The sequence below is a fragment of the Oncorhynchus masou genome, chromosome 7 (genome assembly GCF_036934945.1).
Source record: "Oncorhynchus masou masou isolate Uvic2021 chromosome 7, UVic_Omas_1.1, whole genome shotgun sequence".
Taxonomy (NCBI): Eukaryota; Metazoa; Chordata; class Actinopteri; order Salmoniformes; family Salmonidae; genus Oncorhynchus; species Oncorhynchus masou.
In genome coordinates this window covers 22703974-22725649 of record NC_088218.1, presented here as the reverse complement: position 1 = coordinate 22725649, position 21676 = coordinate 22703974, and the positions used below count along the sequence as shown (strand labels likewise).

At 50.4% G+C, this 21676-nt stretch overlaps 1 protein-coding gene across 4 annotated transcripts; it reads right to left on the bottom strand.

Annotated features, from left to right (window-relative positions):
• On the bottom strand, positions 1–21620 carry LOC135543513 (plakophilin-4-like). 4 transcript variants are annotated; one of them, XM_064970833.1, is made up of 21 exons: positions 21344–21620; positions 20665–20816; positions 18456–18580; positions 18152–18189; positions 17624–17764; positions 12355–12539; positions 11515–12079; positions 9147–9326; positions 8688–8916; positions 7415–7547; positions 6386–6599; positions 5787–5970; positions 5423–5540; positions 5007–5198; positions 3960–4133; positions 3557–3707; positions 3194–3471; positions 2895–3015; positions 2545–2676; positions 2333–2406; positions 1–1491 (listed from the first exon to the last, which is right to left on the bottom strand). In XM_064970833.1, the coding sequence occupies exons 2-21, from the start codon at positions 20797–20799 to the stop codon at positions 1216–1218; spliced, it is 3645 nt and encodes a 1214-aa protein (XP_064826905.1). In that variant the 5' UTR covers positions 20800–20816; positions 21344–21620; the 3' UTR covers positions 1–1215. The 4 variants fall into 4 exon arrangements, with proteins under 4 accessions (XP_064826905.1, XP_064826906.1, XP_064826908.1 ...); XM_064970834.1 differs by having other exon boundaries at positions 1–1488; XM_064970836.1 differs by having other exon boundaries at positions 17630–17764.
• Positions 21621–21676: the final 56 nt, after the last annotated feature.

Sequence of the window (21676 nt, the reverse complement as noted above, 5' to 3'; positions counted from 1 at the left end):
TCCGTTTATTTCATCTAACAGTATTACTTACGAATGAATTCACACACGACACAGTTTTAAAAAATACAACAACTTTGACGCGGCACATTAACGATTATGTAAACTGTAACGTTAAACAATGTAACGGTTTGTCATGATACTTCACGCATCTAGAAGTTGGCACACAAAACAGCCGACAACCTCACATTTAACAGTACAAGCAAAATATACCTGTTAAAAAAAGAAGAGTCAAGTTAAGTTCGTCGAGGTTTCTTCAAAACAACGCATTTCCCTCCATAGCTATAGGAATGTTCATTGCATGAGCCGAGATGTGATCCATCCTCGAAGTTGGAGTTGCTGATGAAAGGTTCTCTCTGTCGTGCGCTTTCTGGGAGCTGGGTGCGCGAGTCCTCGAAGTGAAGAACGTTTGGATGACAAAAATAAATAAATAAAATCCACCAACACCTGCAGTTCCATTCCACAGCTGATTTATTTAACAAAGCCTCATTTTCACAACTCTGAATCTTTTTTTTAGTGTTTATGATACGCTCTTTTTTATTCTTCATACACTTCGATTTGACACATGGCACATCTTCGCCAGTGTTGGAAAACATACAACAATCATTAAAAAATTCACTAGACACCATATCATACATACACAGTCTACACATTGAATACAGTAATGTTATGTAACAACACAGCGTAACATTTTTTTTCTCTGTACAAATACTATTTGACATTTCACAGATATGACTTCATGATATATATTTGGCCAACATGGAAATAATTTATTTTACTCAAAATACAAATTCACATTATTTTCCTTTTGGCTGTAGTCGATTCATCAAGCTAGTTGAGATATTTGCTGCCTTTACTATATCCATAACGGTCTTAGTTTATCAACTACAGCTAACATATATTGAACATCATGTTAATTTCTATTTTGAGTAAACTATCCCTTTAATGTTTTTTTTTTTTACGCACTTCTTCAGCACTTTCTCCATTCTCCACATTTCCAACCAAGCGGATGATTGGCTCGTATCCAACCAACCTCACATCATAAAGCGAATGGACCTTCCCTACTGCTGAGAATAACTAGAACAGACTATCCTGTAATAGAACACGTTCTTTGGCAGACATTACACCACTCCAGAAAACAACAAGCTCTTTCCCACTAAAATATCACACACACACACAGATGAGTCGGTCCATGGTTTCCACATGGTTTCTCCACCCCTACACCCAGGAGTCAGGGGATCCAGTGTACTGGTTAGCCTTCTGAGAAGGCCTCCTCGTGGTGGAGTAGAAGTCCACGTAGTTAGTGGTGTTGGTATTGGATTTCAGTCTGTTAGATTGGGAGGTGTTGTATCGCTCTGTGGAGGTCAGGTTCTCTGGCTCGTCCCGGTAAGACCCAGGCTCCTCCTCCTCGTAACCGTGCGGCGATGACAGGTACATTCTGTAGTTGTTGTAGGTATTCCTATCCGGCTCGTCGGAGTAGAACACATCTTCCTGCTCGTAAAACAAAAGACAAATTCTTAAGACAAACTCAGTCCCTTCAAGACAACAAACATGGGTCCTACATGAGAGTGGAGGGACTTTTACACACAACCAGTGACGTCGTGGTAAAAAAATGAAATAGGTTGGTAATCTCTGATCGCAGTCCGTAGTCCTATACTTTCAATGCATTTTTCCAGAAAAGATGGGTGAACCCTCTTCCAAAACAGAAAATGTACTCTCCACTACACCACCGAACACAATGAAAGACCAAACGTTTAAGATACATTTAATCCCTTCAACACATGGATGGCTCTATGCGGACTCAGTGGGCACCACTACCCCCAATAAAGGACAATAGGGTTGTGTAATCTTGTTTTAGGTAACTGAAAAATAATTAAAAGCCCAGTGCAGTCAGAATTGAGATTTTCTTGTGCTTAATATACATTTCCACATAATGAGTTTGGAATAATACTGTGAAATTTAAAAAATTATGATAATGCCCCTTTAAGTCCAAGAGCTGTTTGAAATGAACAAAGTTTCATTCCGTTTGGGTGGGATGGAGTTTTGGAGTGCCCGGTATGTCACCAGGTGGTAAATGAGTTAATAGACCAATAAGAAAGAGGGTTCCAATTCAACCTCTCTGCCAAAAATAGCCTGTTTTCCCCACTCAGACCACTCTCAGACAGGCCTAGCTAAATTCTTGCTAAGAAGCTATTGTTGTTTATTTTTGACACATTTAATTGAAAACAATCACAGTAAGATACTTGATTGTTACGCAGAAATGATTTGATATTGAGATAAAAACGGCTGCATTGGCCCTTTAAGACAACAGAACCACAACATTTCTTTGTCTTACCTGGGACCTAGGATAGTCCTCTCTTGATGGTGAGGAATAGGACCCGATAAAATATGGTGTTTGCTTTTCTGACCCTGAAAGTGAAAAACAAAGAGAATACAAACATGAGGCATTGTTGAACTCAACTCGGTGTATGAAACATTCAAAATATATGCAAATGTACAACGGAAAATGTACTGGTGAATAAAAAAAAAGAGACTATCGTGGCTTACCTGTGTACTGGTTTCTATGTAAACTGTTGTCTCCATAATATGTATCAAGTTGCATAGATGACTGAGCCCTCTGGTAGTTAGAGCTGTGTCTTCTGATTCCTAACATGGCAGGAGAGGAGGTTGCACTACCACCTGAGAAGACATTCCATTCATTCAATCACTCTAATCAACATTATATTTAGAAACCACTGGTCAGAAAGTGCTCGACAGTAACCCGGGCCTAGACATCAAAGAGCAAACGGAAGCATAGTGGCAGGGAACAAACCTTGAGAGGAACCAGACCCGGAGCGAACGTCCATTGTGGTGTGTGTTGATGAGTAGCTTGAACATGATAGTTGAGTGCTCTTCACCTGATTGGCGGGGCACGGGGGACATCTGTAAGGTGCTAGTAGGCAGGGTTGGTTGAGACCTGTACCGGTCTCTCTCCAGAGTGGACACAGGAGTGATGAAATGACCGTGGTGCCATCCGTCCTACAACAGAGATAATTGCAACTCTCAGGACAGTGATGTTTTACATTGGATATCAAGGTATTTTATCAGAGATCACTTCAGTTTTTCGAAGGTTAAAATGGAGCCAAGTCTCTAACTTTTGATATGAGTTAAGCGATTATACCAAAACCATTGACTTGTGAAGACACAGTGATCTGACCTGTTTGTAGAGGGTGCGCAGGTCCCTGTACTGCCACAGCGTGTTGAGGACCTGAGCAGCAGCCTTCACCACCTTCATGGAATACCCTTTCCCCCTGCCCTTACTGATGTCCACCAGCTTCTCGATGCCCCCCGTGTCTGCCAGGGCCTTAGCGTTCTCCATGTTCCTGCTGGTGACTTCGTGGAGCGTGCAGCAGACAGACGCCACCGTCTCGTCAGACAGCAGGGAGGGGCTTCCCCCGGGGAGACGGTTCACCAGGTCCCGCATCGCATACTTTCCTGAGAGGGGAGACAGGGGGCATGAAGGACTTAAGTGTGTGGGTGAGAAAGAGAGCGAGTTTCTGTGTGTGTGTGTGTGTCTGACCTATAAGCTCCTTGTTCCTGCTGTCCAGGGCCATGTTCCTCAGAGCGGTGGCCACAGAGCAGACCACCCTGTCGTTGTCCATCCTCAGCAGCTCCACCAGGATAGGAAGCCCCTTCTCTTTGCGCACCGCCGCGCGGATGTAGGCCGCAAACTGCACACAGGGCATAATAATTTCTATCGTATTTTGATTGAACCTTCATTTACCCAGGAAGTCCAAGTATGTTATTACAGCATCATTACCATTCAATAACACCCGATAAATGGTGTGAAGCGACGCATAACAGACACGAGCGTCAGGTGGGGGTTGTTGGTCTCTTGCGAAATAGATTTGATCTCAATGAGACATCTTAATGAGACTAACCTGCTTAAACAAAGGTTACAATGAAACAAAAAAATGGGACACCTTCCAGTTTCCAGCGGAGAGGTTCTGAAGGGATCCGGCGGAGCCCTCCAGGGTGGCAGGGTTGGAGCTCTCTGCCAGCAGGCTGAGGTAGGGCTTCACCACGGCCGGGTGCCACAGCATCTCTGCCCCCCGCGGAGGCTTACCAAACCCCGGGATGGGTCCCACGCCGTCCCACTTGAAAGCATAATGAAGAGCATGAGCGGGATATAGGCATTCGGTTCTAATCAAATCTTGGAGGAGAAATCACCCCACAGAATGGAAGAAACACTGTCACCAACTACAGAGTTCCAAACTGCCTCTGGAGCTTCATGAAATGGCTTTCCGTGGCTGAGCAGCCGCACACAAGCCTAAGATCACCGTGCGCAATGCAAAGAGCCGACTGGAGTGGTGTAAAGCTCGCCACCATTGGACTCTTGTTTGGTGGAGGAGTAATGGTCTGGGGCTGTTTTCATGGTTCGGGCTAGGCCCCTTAGGATTTCCCTTCACTGGAACTAACGCTACAACATACAATGACGTTTTAGACGATTCTGTACTTCCAACTTTGTGGGAACAGTTTGGGGAAGGCCCTTTCCTGTTTCAGCATGATAAAGCCCCCGTACATGAAGCGAGGTCAATACAGAAATGGTTTGTCAAGATGAGTGCGGAAGAACTTGACTGACCTGCACAGAGCCCTGACCTCAACCCCATCGAACACCTTTGTGATGAATTGGAAAGCCTACTGCAAGCCAGGCCTAATCACCCAACATCAGTGCCCGACCTCACTAATGCTGAATGGAAGCAAATCCTCCCAGCAATGTTCCAACATCTAGAGGAAAGCCTTCCCAGAAGAGTGGAGGCAGTTATAGCAGCAAGGCGGGGACCAATTCCATATTAATGCCCATGATTTTGGAATGAGATGTTCGACGAGCAGGTGTCCACATACTTAGTGTACATAGTGTATCTTAGCTAATGTTCTGTGTTAATTCTAACACATTTCCAGGCGCCTTTATCATAGGTGTCAGAGTGTGACTTAGCCAAGGAAAGCGGATAACCCCCTACTATACACACCTTATCATCCAGCCAGCCCCTCTTCTTCTTCTTCCTCTTCTTACCCCAGCAGAGGTAGTCTAGATCCTTACTGGGGGACCCGTAGCCCAGCAGGGCATCCAGTTCCTGAGTCCCCAGCAGGCGAGACGAGGGCATCTCTATCTCCAGACGGTAGGACAGGTTCCTCAGAGTACACACACAGTTCTCCACAATCTGGGAGAGGAGGGGGAAGCATTTCAGTGATGCACACAACATACACACACACACAAAGGGGGTAAGATCAGGAACTTCAAGTCGGGATAGCAGAGATCGATGGGCAGATACTGAGTGAAGAGGACTGGTCTAATTATGGGTAAAGTAGATGGGGTTCAGGCGGATGAGGTGCGTGTCATTGTTTTTGGACTCGCCTAAATGTACTCCTCTTATAGTAAGCCCACCTTGCTGTCGAAGTCAGAGGTACTAACGCAGGCCTTGAGGACATAGAGAAGTGAATCCACCAGCCCCTCGCAACACCTCAGCTGACCCCTGGCCTCCTCTCCTGCTGAACTCAGGTTTCTGTAGCAAAACACAGTAGAAAGGTGAACAATACATGCACTTATACAGTACATTAAGGGTCACACACACACACACACACACACACACACACACACACACACACACACACACACACACACACACACACACACACACACACACAACACACACACACACACAGAGAGAGAGAAGCCATTTAGCAGACACTTTAATCCAAAGCGATGTACAGTCATCTGTTCTTACAGGGATGACCTCCTCACTCCTCACCTGAGGCAGCCGGTGGTGTTGCGCAGCAGGAGAGAGGAGTGGAACTTGAGCTTGGTCTCCTCTCGGTAGTTGCTGCTGCTCCAGCCAGAGTGGGGGATGACCACAGTATTGGTCAGGGTGCTCAGAGCGTCCCTGATGATGGTCATCTTGACCGCGTCGCACGACGACAGGTTCCACAGCACCCCTGGTGGTAAACGGGGATAGGCACGGATGTAGTGAGCAGAGGACACTGCTCACTACATCGTGCTGAGGTGTGGCCATAAGGTTGTATCCAGTCATCCCTCAGTTGATAATGCAGAGACAAGCAAAAAATGCTGTATCAGAAAGCAGGCATAAAGACCTAGATCTAGACCTCTCAAACTCAACTCTGGACCTCGAAGCCAGTTCCACTACGTTTTTGTCATTGGTACCCTCTAATCAGGGACCGATTTAGAGCTGGGACACCAGGTGGGTACAACTAATTAACAGGTAGAACAGAAAACCAACAGACTCCGGACTTCGTAGGGTAAGAGTTGAGTACCCCTGGTCTAGACAGTCATAAAAACAGGCAGACAGCAAAATAAAAAGACAGAGACAGACAGTGAGGCAGAGAGACGTACCAGTGACCAGCTCCCGGACTTCGTTGTCTGTGGTTTTCCTCAGCAGTCTGAGCAGAGCGGGAACGCCACCAGAGTTCCTCAGGGCCACCTTGTTGTCGTCTGTAGCCTTGCCATAAACCAGGTTCCTCAGGGCTCCACAGGAACTCTTCTGCACCTCCACAGCCTTGTGGTCCAGCAGGTCCACCAGGTGCTGGATACCTCCCAGGTGACACACCTGTTAGAAGAGGGTCATTGTCACACACCTGGAGCTGACAAAAAAGGTATAGTCAATAACACAGTTACTAAAGCAATAAGGCCAGAGGGGGTGTGGTATATGGCCATTTTACCACGCCTAAAGGCTGTTCCCTAGCACGACGCAAAGAAGAATGCCTGGATACATCCCTTAGCCGTGGTATATTGGCAATATACCACAAACAACCGAGGTGCCTTATTGCTATTATAAAATGGTTACCAATGTAATTAGAACAGTAAACCATTTTTTTGTCATACCCGTGGTCTGCATTCAGGGCTCAAACCACCCAGTTTATATTTGTGTTTTTAGGACTATACTTTATATTAATTCACCTTTTACTGCAGTGGGCTAAATTCAGGGTCACAAAGTGATTCTTGGCCGTCTTTAACCAATCTACTTTGAAACAAAGGCATACACCTCACAGACATGGTTATGGGCTTAAAATAAAGAATCAACTGTGCCATGTCAGATATAGAGTTGAACTGTATTACATTTTGAGTTTGCATCCCAATATTACACTTTATATACACATCACAGAAGACTGAAATATAACAAAACCGTTTGACATTTTCTGAAAAGAAAAAAATTTTTTTTTTTAAATGATGAAAAATATGAATGACATTCCACCCATGACACCACTAGAGTGCGATTTGGTCATTCAACTGCAGAAAAGGGCTATGTGTTTGTGCTTTCAAATCCTCTGTAGGGAAGGACTTCCCATCCCCATATAGTCTGTTTAATCATACACGTCAGCTGAGAGGCTAGGAACAGACAAGGACAGACGGGCATCCTGGTACCTCCACTTTGATACGGTTGTCTCCGTAACACAGGTGCTGGAGGTAGGCTGCAGCGTTGGCCTGGACCGAGGGGAAGTGATGCTGCAGCATGTGGATCACCTCAGGGAGATCGGGGTCACGCCATGCAAACTCCCTGCAGAGGGTGGAGAGGGAGAGAAAGAGATCGTAGGAGAGAGATAAGGGGAGAGAAATAGATAGTAGGAGAGAGATAAGGGGAGAGAAATAGATAGTAGGAGAGAGATAAGGGGAGAGGGAGAGAAATAGATAGTAGGAGAGAGATAAGGGGAGAGGGAGAGAAATAGATAGAAGGAGAGAGATAAGGGGAGAGGGAGAGAAATAGATAGTAGGAGAGAGATAAGGGGAGAGGGAGAGAAATAGATAGTAGGAGAGAGATAAGGGGAGAGGGAGAGAAATAGATAGTAGGAGAGAGATAAGGGGAGAGGGAGAGAAATAGATAGTAGGAGAGAGATAAGAGGGTAGGAGAGGGAGAGAAATAGATAGTAGGAGAGAGATAAGGGGAGAGGGAGAGAAATAGATAGTAGGAGAGAGATAAGGGGAGAGGGAGAGAAATAGATAGTAGGAGAGAGATAAGGGGAGAGGGAGAGAGATAGATAGTAGGAGAGAGATAAGGGGAGAGGGAGAGAAATAGATAGTAGGAGAGAGATAAGGGGAGAGGGAGAGAAATAGATAGTAGGAGAGAGATAAGGGGAGAGGGAGAGAAATAGATAGTAGGAGAGAGATAAGGGGAGAGGGAGAGAAATAGATAGTAGGAGAGAGATAAGGGGAGAGGGAGAGAAATAGATAGTAGGAGAGAGATAAGGGGAGAGGGAGAGAAATTGATAGTAGGAGAGAGATAAGAGGAGAGGGAGAGAAATAGATAGTAGGAGAGAGATAAGAGGAGAGGGAGAGAAATAGATAGTAGGAGAGAGATAAGAGGAGAGGGAGAGAAATAGATAGTAGGAGAGAGATAAGAAGAGAGGGAGAGAAATAGATAGTAGGAGAGAGATAAGAAGAGAGGGAGAGAAATAGATAGTAGGAGAGAGATAAGAAGAGAGGGAGAGAAATAGATAGTAGGAGAGCGATAAGGGGAGAGGGAGAGAAATAGATAGTAGGGGAGAGGGAGAGAAAGTGAGTCTAAAAGCACTTTCCAATCGATTGCTTCCAACATCTACGACACAACATTTGATTTGAATTCATCAATAACATGTCTGGATGTAATCATCACGTGGCTCGACGTGTGTGTGAGTGTGTGATGTGCGTTGTGTATTTGTACCTAGGATCCTTTTGAATACTGTCTATGGAGGGGGACCTTGTGGCAGCCCTGTCGACCAGACCAGAGTGCCTGGAGAAAGTGGTCTCATTGGGCCCCTGTCCCTGCTGGGAGATCCTGTAGGGGTCTGCGTATGACCCTGCGGTGTTCAGCCCATAGCTGCTTCTTTGGTACGCCAGGGTGCTGCAATGGCTTGTGGTCCTCTGGAGGGTCCGCTGAAGGTTCTCCGCACCTGGGAATACAAAGACACAGATATATTCAGGATAGGCCGTAGCCTACACACACACGCACACACGCACACACACTTCTCCACTTTGAGTCTTGTGTCTTAGAAAAGACAGCCCACATATGAATATCTTGTTGACTGTAGATTGCAAACTAGTCATTACACACTGTGCAAGTCTCTGGTCCCAACGGTCCAAGCCATGTGGAGTTGCATCTGCTCGTAGTGTGTTGCAGTACCTGTGAGTGTCCTGTAGATAGCGCTGTGTGATCCGTGGTGGGTGTGGGTGGGACTGTGATACAGGGGGCTTTGGAAGGCTCTGTCGTCGTAGACAGGCGTGACGTGGCAGTCAGGAGACATGGCCATCCTCATATCCTGGTCCAGTGGGCTGTGGTGAGTGGCGTAGGAGCTGTGCAGGCCTGAACACACACACAGTAGTGGAACATTAATAGTCACGACATTATTTACACTGTGTCAGCTGTCAAGATGGGCTTTGAGGACAATGTTGTGGGTGATGGAAGGTGGAGAAATGGGGGTGAATTTCTTCATCAACCCTAAAAATCAACCTTAAATCTAAAAATAATATTACAATCTGCAACCAGTTGTGTCATATGTTGGTTGTGAATGGTTGATTCTAGGCTGCAGTACAGCGTGAAAGTAGACCTATGTTCATGATTCAGGTTGATGTAAGTGGTTTAGTATGTTATTAGGATCACCATTAATTACTACCAAGTAATTAATGGGGATCAGTTTACAATCTAGGGTTACACCAATCATTTTAGTCCCCTCAACGTGCTCAATTGCCCCATTATTCATTAGAAGATTTAGGTGAGGTTTAGGGTTTAGCGAATGATATGTCCCAAATACAATGCTGGTTGAAGTGACCACACTAATGCTAGAGTGCATCTTGGATGGTTCAACCTCTTTTGAAAGCTCAACCTATTGAGATGTACTGTGCAGTATAGGCCTATGGCCAACAAGAATCCCCTGCATCCCTCTGCCTCAGTGTTACGAGCTGTAAAAGGCTATGCTTTATGGTTCTCCAGGGCGCACTTGATTCACTTTGCCGACAGGCACCTTTCTTTTGGCCCTGTAAAATAGATGGAAACCAATCCATGCTGCTTTGTCATTTACCAAACACCCCCCACAGCAGAGCAGTGCTCCGAACGACTCTGGCTATGCCTCAAATGGCACCCTATTGCCTATAAAGTGCACTACGTTTGCCCAGATGTCAAGTCCTGAATTTAGAGAGCTATTTATGTCTCTATTTTGGTTTGGTCAGGGTGTGATTTGGGTGGGCATTCTATGTTCATTTTTCTATGTTTTGTATTTCTTTGTTTTGGCCGGGTATGGTTCTCAATCAGGGACAGCTGTCTATCGTTGTCTCTGATTGGAAACCATACTGAGGCAGCCCTTTTCCCCACCTGTCTTGGTGGGTAGTTGTCTTTGTTTGTTGGCACTATAGCCTTTAGCTTCACGGTTGTTTTGGATGGTTTATTGTTTTTGTCGGCGTCATATGAAATAAAGGAACATGTACGCTCACCACGCTGCACCTTGGTCCAGTTCTTTCAACAGCCCTATGGTTAACCTCCGAACACGGGATTTCTAAAACAGGGCTATGTGGGTCAGTAGGGTAGGCTAGGTGATATGATGGATCAGAATAAAGGACAAAGCATCTCTCTGTCGCAAACACTACAGATCTAGTATTTAGTTAATATAATCCCTTTCACACAGAAACCAATGGATCTCTACAGAGCTAAATCGATTCAGAAAGGCAAGTTCTCCGCACGTAAATAAGAGAGACTGGTACCGTTTTACCCTTTTCAATAATATTTTTCCTACCCTTTAACCAGCATAAAATGACCCTTTAAAGCTAGACTCTTTACTTGCTACATCCATTTTTGGACTTATAAATGAATGATACTGTATATACCCATTGATTCTTGAAGAATATAACTTAAATAAATGCCTCATGAACCTGGTTCAATAGTTATAGGCCTACCCCATCAGAACCCAAAATATAAGCTGTTTAATACTCCGATGTTTGTAAACAAAGCAAATGTAAATAAACGCTGTATAGCAGGGTTCCCCAACTAGCGGCCTGCAGAGGATTTTATCTCAAATCTGTTCCAAAGTAATTCCCACAAATAAAAGGAGATACTGTGAATGTGATCGCAATACAAAATGTAAGCAAGGTTTCAAATTATGATGTTTTGGTCAAATATTATATCGGTTTGGGCTTCTTGCGGTCAATTTGCAGTCTACAAATGATTTGTCATTATGTTCCGGCACTCTGACCATCCCCTCAAAAATAAAATCCTCCCGCGCCTGAATCTAGTTGATGATCCCTGCTGTATAGCCATAAAACATGGTTAAAACTACTATCATTATGTTGATGGATGGTCAGTCCTTGCTTACATAGCTTTGCATTTGAATGTGGTTAAATTTACCCAGGCCCATCCCTCAGCTTCTTACCAAAACACAGGCGGGTTGACCGCTTTGTTTGTTATTGTTTTAATTAAGGATTCCAACTTTAAGTGTGTGTGTGTGTGTGTGTGTATGCATGAACGTGTGTGCTTCGAGGCAGAGTCCTGCTGTATGACTAACCAGTGAGGCTGTCAGGCCGTGACAGAGGCAGGGCGGTCCTCTCGTAGAGCCCGTAGACGTCATGTCCGTAGGGGAGAGCCCCCTGGCGGGGCAGAGTGGAGCCGTAGTGCTGGGGCACAGCCATCATACAGGACCTCAGAGGAGATCCAGACAGCCCCCTCCCCTCCACCAGAGACAGTGTAGACCCCAGGCGCCCGGAGACACTACCCATCGCCTGTTGAGGTGAGGTGGCATGACTGGCGCTCCCTGGAAGGGGGCTGGTCCGGAGAGGAGAGTCGCCGTTCCCGTTCCTCTGGTGGGTGGGGGAGTAAGGAGAGGTGGCGCGCTGGAAGGAGGGGGTGGTGCCTGGACCGGGCAGGGAGGAGGGGGGCATGGTGGTCCCGGGGAAGATGCTGGCGAGGGGTTTGGGCTCGGTGAGGATGGGTGAGCCGTAGGCGCTGCCACCCTGGGAGGTGCGGAGAGAGACCCGGGACGGGGACACGGTGCCCCCCACACCACACACAGGAGACTGGCCCCGGGAGGAGAGGGAGCCCATCCTCCTCATCACCCGCCCTGACGCTGAGACCTGGAGTAGGAGGGATGCAGGGTGAGTGGGGGAGAGATACCGGGTGTCAGGGAGTGGGGGAGACATACAGTATGGACAAGGCACGTCACACAGGAAAGCCAATTCAGTCCTTACATATGGTTATCTTTAACTTTGAGTTGTAAACAGTTTGTGTCGATTAACTAAGATATTATATAAATGGGCATTTAAAAGGTTATATCATATGAATACGTGGGCGTATAAATAGGTTGTGTCTGTCTCTTCACAGTAGAGGTGGGTTAGTGTATATTGGCTACCTGTGCGGAGGCCTGTCCCTCTGCCCGGGAGCTCCTGCCGTGACTGGGGCTTCCCCTGGGGCCGCTGCCTGACAGCACGTGTCTGGGCTCTGACAGAACCACGTTCTCTCTGCTCACACTGTAGTAACTCATACTGCTGTCCTGGTAGCCACTGTCTGCATAGGACGTCATATGGGCCACAGATCCTGTGAGAGGGAGGAGAGGGGAGGGGTAGATGAGAAAGAGAGGAGGGGGGAGAGGGGGATGTGGGAGGGAGGAGAGGGGAGGGGTAGAGGAGAGGAATGGGGAGAGAGGGGGTAGAGAGAAAGGAGGAGGGGGAGAGGGAGGAGAGAGGGGGATGTGGGAGGGAGGAGAGGGAGGGGAGGGGTGTGGGAGGAGAGGGGAAGAGAAAAGAGGAGGGGGGGAGAGGGAGGAGAGGGGGATGTGGGAGGGAGGCGAGGGGAGGGGTAGAGGAGAAAGAGAGGAGGGGGGAGAGGGAGGAGAGGGGGATGTGGGAGGGAGGGGAGGGGAGAGGGAGGAGGGGGGAGAGGGAGGGAGGGGGTGGGAGGGAGGGGAGGGGTAGAGGAGAAAGAGAGAGAGGGGGAGAGGGAGGGAGGGGGATGGGGAGGAGGGAGGGGGGGGGGGGGTAGAGGAGGAGAGGGAGGTGGGAGAGGGAGGAGAGGGGGATGTGGGAGGGAGGCGAGGGGAGGGGTAGAGGAGAAAGAGAGGAGGGGGAGAGGGAGGAGAGGGGGATGTGAGGGAGGGAGGGAGGGGTAGAGGGGAGGAGGGAGGAGGGGGGGGTGTGAGAGGGAGGGGAGGGAGGGGTGGGTGGGAGGGAGGGGGGATGTGGGAGGGAGAGGAGAAGAGAGGAGGGAGGGGGAGGGGGATGTGGGAGGGAGGGGGATGTAGAGGAGAAAGAGGGAGGGGGGAGAGGGGGGAGGGGGGTAGAGGAGAAGGAGAGGAGGAGGGGAGGAGAGGGGGATGTGAGAGGGAGGAGAGGGGAGGGGTAGAGGAGAAAGAGAGGAGGTGGGAGAGGGAGGAGAGGGGGATGTGGGAGGGAGGCGAGGGGAGGGGTAGAGGGAGAAAGAGAGAGGGGGAGGGGGAGAGGGGGATGGAGAGGGAGGGAGGGGAGGGGTAGAGGAGGAAGAGAGGAGGTGGGAGGGGGAGAGGGGGAGGGGGGGGAGGGGGAGGAGGAGGGGGAGAGGGAGGGGGGGGATGTGGGAGGGAGGCGAGGGGAGGGGAGAGGAGAAAGAGAGGAGGGGGGAGGGAGGAGAGGGGGATGTGGGAGGGAGGGGGTAGAGGGGAGGGGGTGTGGGAGAGGAGAAAGAGAGGAGGGGGAGAGGGAGGAGAGGGGGATGTGGGAGGGAGGCGAGGGGGAGGGGTAGAGGAGAAAGAGGGAGGGGGGAGAGGGAGGGAGGGGGATGTGGGGGGAGGCGGGGGGGTAGAGGAGAAAGAGAGGGAGGGAGAGGGGAAGGCGAGGGGAGGGGGGAGGAGAGGGGGGAGGGGAGGGGTAGAGGAGGAGAGGAGGTGGGAGAGGGAGGGAGGGGGATGTGGGAGGGAGGGAGGGGTAGAGGAGAAAAGGAGGAGGGGAGAGAGGGAGGGAGAGGGGGATGTGGGAGGGAGGCGAGGGGAGGGGTAGAGGAGAAAGAGAGGAGGGGAGAGAGGGAGGAGAGGGGGATGTGAGGGAGGGAGGGAGGAGGAGAGAGGGGTGGGGAGAGGAGAAAGGAGAAAGAGAGGAGGGGGAGAGGGAGGAGAGGGGGATGTGGGAGGGAGGCGAGGGGGAGGGGTAGAGGGGAGAAGAGAGGGAGGGGGGAGGGAGGAGAGGGGGATGTGGGAGGGGGCGAGAGGAGGGGGAGAGGGAGGAGAGGGGGATGTGGGAGGGAGGCGAGGGGAGGGGAGGGGAGAGGAGAGGAGGGGGGGAGGGGGAGAGGGGGATGTGGGGGGGGGATGTGGGAGGGAGGGGTAGAGGAGAAAGAGAGGAGGGGGAGAGGGAGGAGAGGGGGATGTGGGAGGGAGGGAGAGGGAGAGGGGGAGAGGGGGATGTGGGTGGAGGGGAGGGGAGGGAAAGAGAGGAGGGGGAGAGGGAGGAGAGGGGGATGTGGGGGGAGGGGAGGGGAGGGGTAGAGGAGAAAAAGAGAGGAGGTGGGAGAGGGAGGAGAGGGGGATGTGGGAGGGAGGCGAGGGGAGGGGTAGAGGAGAAAGAGAGGAGGGGGAGAGGGAGGAGAGGGGGATGTGGGAGGGAGGAGAGGGGGGAGGGATGTGGGAGGGAGGCGAGGGGAGAAAAGAGGAGGGGGAGAGGGAGGAGAGGGGGGGATGTGGGGGAGGCGAGAGGAGGGGGAGAGGGGGGATGTGTGGGAGGGGGGAGGAGGGGAGGGGTGGGAGAGGGAGAGGGGGATGTGGGAGGGAGGCGAGGGGAGGGGTAGAGGAGAAAGAGAGGAGGGGGAGAGGGAGGAGAGGGGGATGGGAGGGTGGCGAGAGGAGGGAGGAGAGGGAGGAGGGGGATGTGGGAAGGGAGGGGGAGGGGTAGAGGAGAGAGAGGAGGGGGAGAGGGAGGGAGGGGGATGTGGGAGGGAGGCGAGGGGAGGGGTAGAGGAGAAAGAGAGGAGGGGGAGAGGGAGGAGAGGGGGATGTGGTAGGGAGGCGAGGGGAGGGGTAGAGGAGAAAGAGGAGGGGGGAGAGGGAGGAGAGGGGGATGTGGGAGGGAGGCGAGGGGAGGGATAGAGGGAGGAGGGGGAGAGGGAGGAGAGGGGGATGTGGGAGGGAGGCGAGGGGAGGGGGTAGAGGGGAAAGAGAGGAGGGGGAGGGGGAGAGGGGGGATGTGGAGGGAGGAGAGGGGAGGGGTAGAGGAGAAAGAGAGGAGGGGGAGAGGGAGGAGAGGGGGATGTGAGAGGGAGGAGGGGGGAGGGGTAGGGAGAGGAGGGGGAGAGGGAGGGAGGGGGATGTGGGAGGAGGAGGGGAGGGGTAGAGGAGAAAGGAGGAGGGGGAGAGGGAGGGAGGGGGATGTGGGAGGGAGGCGAGGGGGAGGGGTAGAGGGAGAAAGGAGGAGGGAGGAGAGGGAGGAGAGGGGGATGTGGGAGGGAGGCGAGGGGAGGGGTAGAGGAGAAAGAGAGGAGGGGGGAGAGGGAGGAGAGGGGGATGTGGGAGGGAGGAGAGGGGAGGGGTAGAGGAGAAAGAGAGGAGGTGGGAGAGGGAGGAGAGGGGGATGTGGGAGGGAGGGCGAGGGGAGGGGTAGAGGAGAAAGAGAGGAGGGGGGAGGGAGGAGAGGGGGATGTGAGAGGGAGGAGAGGGGAGGGGTAGAGGAGGAAGAGAGGAGGTGGGAGAGGGAGGAGAGGGGGATGTGGGAGGGAGGAGAGGGGAGGGGTAGAGGAGAAAGAGAGGAGGTGGGAGAGGGAGGAGAGGGGGATGTGGGAGAAGGCGAGGGAGGGGTAGAGGGAAAGGAGGAGGGAGAGGGGGGATGTGAGAGGGAGGAGAGGGGGGGGAGAGGAGAAAGAGAGGAGGTGGGAGAGGGAGGAGAGGGGGATGTGGGAGGGAGGCGAGGGGAGGGGGGGTAGAGGAGAAAGAGGGAGGGGGGGAGGAGAGGGGGGGATGAGAGGGGGAGAGGGGGAGGGGGAGGGAGGTGAGAGGGGGGGAGGGGGAGAGGGGGATGTGGAGGGAGGGAGGGGATGAGGGAAGGAGGTGGGAGAGGGAGGAGAGGGGTAGAGGAGAAAGAGAGGAGGGGGGAGAGGGAGGAGAGGGGGATGTGGGAGGGAGGCGAGGGGAGGGGAGGGGTAGAGGAGAAAGAGAGGAGGGGGAGAGGGAGGAGAGGGGGATGTGGGAGGGAGGGATAGGAGGGGGGGGAGAGGGAGGAGAGGGGGGATGTGGGAAGGAGGCGGGGAGGGGTAGAGGAGAAAGAGAGGAGGGGGGGAGGGAGGAGAGGGGGATGTGGGAGGGAGGGGAGGGGAGGGGGTAGAGGAGAAAGAGAGGAGGGGGGAGAGGGGGAGAGGGAGGGAGAGGGGGATGTGGGAGGGAGGAGAGGAGAGAGGGAGGGAGAGGGGGATGTGGGAGGAGGCGAGGGGAGGGGTAGAGGAGAAAGAGAGGAGGGGGGGGAGAGGGAGGAGAGGGGGATGTGGGAGGGGGGGAGAAAGAGAGGAGGGGGGAGAGGGAGGAGAGGGGGATGTGGGAGGGAGGCGAGGGGAGGGGTAGAGGAGAAAGAGAGGAGGGGGAGAGGGAGGAGAGGGGGATGTGGGAGGGAGGCGAGAGGAGGGGGGAGAGGGAGGAGAGGGGGATGTGGGAAGGAGGCGAGGGGAGGGGTAGAGGAGAAAGAGAGGAGGGGGGAGAGGGAGGAGAGGGGGATGTGGGAGGGAGGCGAGGGGAGGGGGAGAGGGAAAAGAGGAGGGGGAGAGGGAGGAGAGGGGGATGTGGGAGGGAGGCGAGGGGAGGGGTAGAGGAGAAAGAGGAGGGGGGGAGAGGGAGGAGAGGGGGATGTGAGAGGGAGGCGAGGGGAGGGGTAGAGGAGAAAGAGAGGAGGGGGAGAGGGAGGAGAGGGGGATGTGGGAGGGAGGCGAGGGGAGGGGTAGAGGAGAAAGAGAGGAGGGGGAGAGGGAGGAGAGGGGGATGTGAGAGGGAGGCGAGGGGAGGGGTAGAGGAGAAAAAGAGGAGGGGGGAGAGGGAGGAGAGGGGGATGTGGGAGGGAGGAGAGGAGAAAGATGGGAGGGAGGAGAGGACAGAATGATGTTTGCCTCGTTGGTCTTCAGGTCTATTTCAGAGCTAGGCTACACAGCGAATGAGCATTAATGCAATCGATACATTCATAATGAATACAGCATCCCACGGTATGTAAAAGATAAGTGCCCATTTAAAGAAGCATTGTCACTACCTTACGGAATGCGCACGCGTAGGACGACATACTGTTTATCGTGCATTTTATGGCCAAATTAAAGCCGTGGTTCCATTAGTTGTAGATGTTGTCTTAATATTTCATTAGTAAACCACTGCTACGTTATAAATGGCATGTTGTACCTGGTATACTTTGATGTTATCCCACAGCTACTTTTTATTTCAAAGAATTTTCTGCCTCTTGTCTTCAAAGCATTTTCAGTTTTTTTTGGTTTCAAAGCATTTCTGCCTTTTGACTTTCAACCCCCCCACCCCTTTTTTTATGTAATTATTCCTGAGTTTAAAAAAAGAATAATAATCCCATCTAGCCCTAAACGCTCTATATTCTCCACGCTAAATCTAAACTGTCAACAACAACAACAACAACAAATGAAGAAGAAGGCAGATGATAAAGAGGATGCAGGAAGTAACAGACCCTCACTGTCATGCGGGGATGCCCTCTCCGCTTCAGGGAGGTAGAGTGACCCGTGACCCTGATCAGCTCGGAGGAGACGGGAGGGTGACTGGTGACTGTCCATTACAGCAGCCCGGTGCTCTCCTGTACCAGACACATCTACTGAGGAAAACATGACGGCGTCGTGTCAACCTGTATCCTGTGATCGCTATCGAGACGGTTTCAAAATCACAGAAGGTTGGTGGCACCTTAACTAGGGAGAACGGTCTCGTGGTAACGACTGGAGCAGAATAAGTGGAATGGTATCAAATACATTAAACACATGGTTTCCAGGTGTTTGATGCCATTTCATTTGCTCAATTCCAGCCCTTATTATGAGCCGTCCTCCCCTCAGCAGCCTCCTGTGGTATAAACGTAGCGTACCTCAAAAGCAGTTTATGATAGGAATCGCTACATGCCCTTGTACTTCCACTGGGCAACCCTATGGGTGTCGAGACAATAGGATTTCAATAGGGGGTCAATGTGATTTTGATATGGGAGAAGATGTACCTGATGATCTCCAAGCAAAGGACTTCTCTGATGAGTCACTGCAAAGAAGAGAAGGTAGTTAGATAATGGAGGGAAGGAGGTGGGTCAGGACAGGCATGGAGAGGAGATGAGCGTTAGATCAACATGACCGTTTACAATTTAATCCTGTGTTTGTATTTGTGTGTGTGTGTGTGTTGCATGTTGTGCATTCAGTAAGCCTGGATAAAGGCATTACTGTAGCTACTCATCATCAGTAGCTCCAATGTAGGTGACATGCTGAGAAACAGGGTCAGAGCTCTGTGTGTGTGTGTGTGCGTTTATGTACCTGCTACTGGCATCATCATCATCATCGCCAGGCGACTCAGCTCCCAGCATGCACCTCTCAAGTTGACTGGCGACGATCTGACGCTCCTCCTCCAGCTCCCGGGTCAGACGCTCAAACTGGAGCTCCTACGGCAACACGGAAGGGACAAACGGTAGAATCATACTCGCCGAATGACACTTTCTTTCACTGACAACAGCCTCCATTGTGATAACAATAACCAAGGTACACAGCCTTTGGCATGCTCACTCTGAGTCGATTTTAGAACATTTTAATGTTTGACCTGTAAAATATCTATGGTCCAAATGAATAAGTCAACAAAAGAGGCTTTGTGGCATTAAGGTCAGAGCTACCCAGATTCATCAGGCAGATTTCACGCTGAACAGGGACGGGTGTTTCTTAATGTGTTTGTTACAAGTCAGCATTATTATAAGAAGTCAATTAAAAACCCTTCAGGGCTACAAATGTCTAAAAATGTGTATATAGACTAGGCAGACTTTATAGGCCAAGAGGTGAGACTAACCGCTAAATGACGAAGCATCATCTAATGGAAGCAATCAGTGGCACAGTGGCAGCCAGCCACCAGCTTGAACAGGATGGGTTCTTATTAGGATGACGTCCTGCCAATGATCCCTCCTCCCCTGCCAAGCAGTGCCAGGTTGTGTCTAGTACTGTACCAGCTGAGTGGTGAACTGGAGGCGTCACTGACTGACTGCCCATTGTCACAGGGTCACAAACACAAAAGTGTCTCTGTCTAGTGAGAGGCGTCGACCCCAGAAGCTCAGATCCTGTCTGCTGTACACAAACTAGAACCAGATGTACACACACCAGAGAGAACCAGACAACTTCTGCAACACACTGGGATCCTGCAAACCCACAGGAAACGCAGCCAAAGACAGAGTGCGTGAGTGCAACACACACAGAGCATACACACACTCTCACCAGAGAATTACTGGGCTCAACCAAGCACATCACACGCACAATAAATACAAGGGGGGGGGGGGGGGCATAAATACACATACACTCCCTGACAGCTGTCTAACTTCAACAGTTTGCAGCGCATTAGGGACCTCAGTGAAATACGGGCAGGGCAGCAGGGTGGGTGATGTAACTGGATTGACTGGTGCTTTAACTCCACCTACAGATCTAGATTAGGATAGAGATGAGAGATGGACCATTCCCGGAAAACTAAACCAGCGAGGCACAGTGTTCATCCTACATACTGGTACCAAACATTCCATGACAACAACAAGAAAATCATCAAGACTTAATTCTTACTAGAACGTCTTGTTCTCTTGGGACTTTTGGCACGAACATGGCATCCGCTGATTTTTTTAAACATCTTACTGGGTTTGCCAATTTCTGAATGGCTAATCGCTCATTCAGCATACTGTTTGCTACAGCATCTGATGGACTCCTATTGCTATTCAGAAGGAAAATGCTGATTTTGCAAAGATTATTGCTGCGGCTCATCATGCTACCGCAGTTAGCTGACCCCCACACTTTCTGCTGACTCTTCACAAAATCTGACAGAATTCAAGAGAGAAACCCATTAGAAAACACTTAGCCTAAAGCCTTAGGTGTCAAAACACATCAAAACAGCACTGCCATACTCATGCAGCAATACAGTGTACGCAACAACAACAACAACAACAAACAGGAATCAATTTGGTTTTTAACTAAAAGATACAAGAAAATCTATGAAATCACATCAGGAAGACACTTCCAGTTTTCAGAATGAGACAAAAATGAAAAAGATACTGCATTCATTTCCAGTTAGGTGACGGGTTTGATTAAACGTCTGGAATATTGTCACAGTCATCACTCATTTCTGTACTAAGCACTCAGGAGGACAGGACAGTGAGGCAGCCTACACTGTCCATCTGTAAATCCTGGATCTGTAAGCACTCTGCCTACCCACAATTCTGATTGAGCGACAGTCTCAGAAAACACTGCTCGATCAATGGAGGTTATTTCCTTGTACATTCTAGCATCTCTAAATTCATAAAATAACAGCAGAAGGGAAAAGGGGAGGGACAAAGACTCATAGAACTAGAATGAGATGGGGGAGAGAGAGAGAGAGAGAGAGGAGAGAGAGAGAGAGAGAGAGAGAGAGAGAGGGGAGAGAGAGAGAGAGAGAGAGAGAGAGAGAGAATGCGATTCATTCCTACTGCGAGAGCACGAGAGGAGCAAAGGAGGGAGCTATTCATACCTGTTCTTTGACCGAGGCCAGTAGGTTGTTGGTGCTGGTGTCTGCTTGGCTGTGCCCGCTCGGTCCCTCTCTGGTCAGCAGAGACCCTCCCCCCTCCTCCCCCATCTCCGTTGCTCGCTGCTCCGGGGAGGACATCCTCCACCCTCTCTGCCCTGTGGAGACATTCCCAGTACACATTACACAGACAATATGTTACTGTCCAGCACTAAAACCCAAACAAGGACTGCAGTGCATGGAAGGCCCAATTGCTTGCCATGTCATTTTGCTACCTATTTGCAATGCATGCATGCACTTCCACCAATGTGACAGGCTGAGAAGCACTGCACAGCACTTCAACTAGAAGCCTGTGTATAATAGCAATACATTTACTACAGCCACTGTCAACGGTATGTCAGCTCTCCTAATGCAAGATGCTGCTGCATTACATCAGGGCATTGGTGCAGCCAGTTCAATGAAAATGGACTGTGAGGTCAATGCATGATGGTATGATGATACACTGAAGCTATAACCCCATGATAGATATATTGTAACAAACAAAATCACCGTGTTTGAAGTTTGAACACGCAAGAGAAAATGTACACGGCGCATATGGATATTGAGAAGGTGAATCATCCGACTCTACCTAGGTTAAAATGATAGGAATCATGTATTTACAATTCTGCAACAGCTGCTTACTTACGAGGCACGAGCTAGTGAGATTCCTTAGCCGCCAGATGTTGCTGATGTACTGCTCAGGGTATACGTCCGTCAGGAATCCATTTTCCATACGACCGCGACAGCTTCATTTTGCAAACAGTCTCGCTAAAACTACATTACTACTTCATCCGTTAGAAATGATTCAAGCAATATTCCATGCATTGGCGAATGTCAATATTTTTATTTATGTATCTGCCTTGGCTGTCCAAAATCTACCCAGCTACGGTGCAATTGACTTCTGTGGCACCAACCCACGATCGAAGATAAGTGTGACGTCACCATGCGGTTTGTACACGGAGGTATTTATATGGTAATT

Bases quoted from the DNA above. Each gene is read 5' to 3' on its own strand.
- LOC135543513 (XM_064970833.1), bottom strand. From the start codon at position 20,799: ATGTCCTCCCCGGAGCAGCGAGCAACGGAGATGGGGGAGGAGGGGGGA. The intron at 17,765-18,151 runs GTACATCTTCTC...TGTTTTCCTCAG, and splicing joins CTTTGCTTGGAGATCATCAG to TAGATGTGTCTGGTACAGGA. The intron at 1,492-2,332 runs GTAAGACAAAGA...TTGTTTTACGAG, and splicing joins AGGACTATCCTAGGTCCCAG to CAGGAAGATGTGTTCTACTC.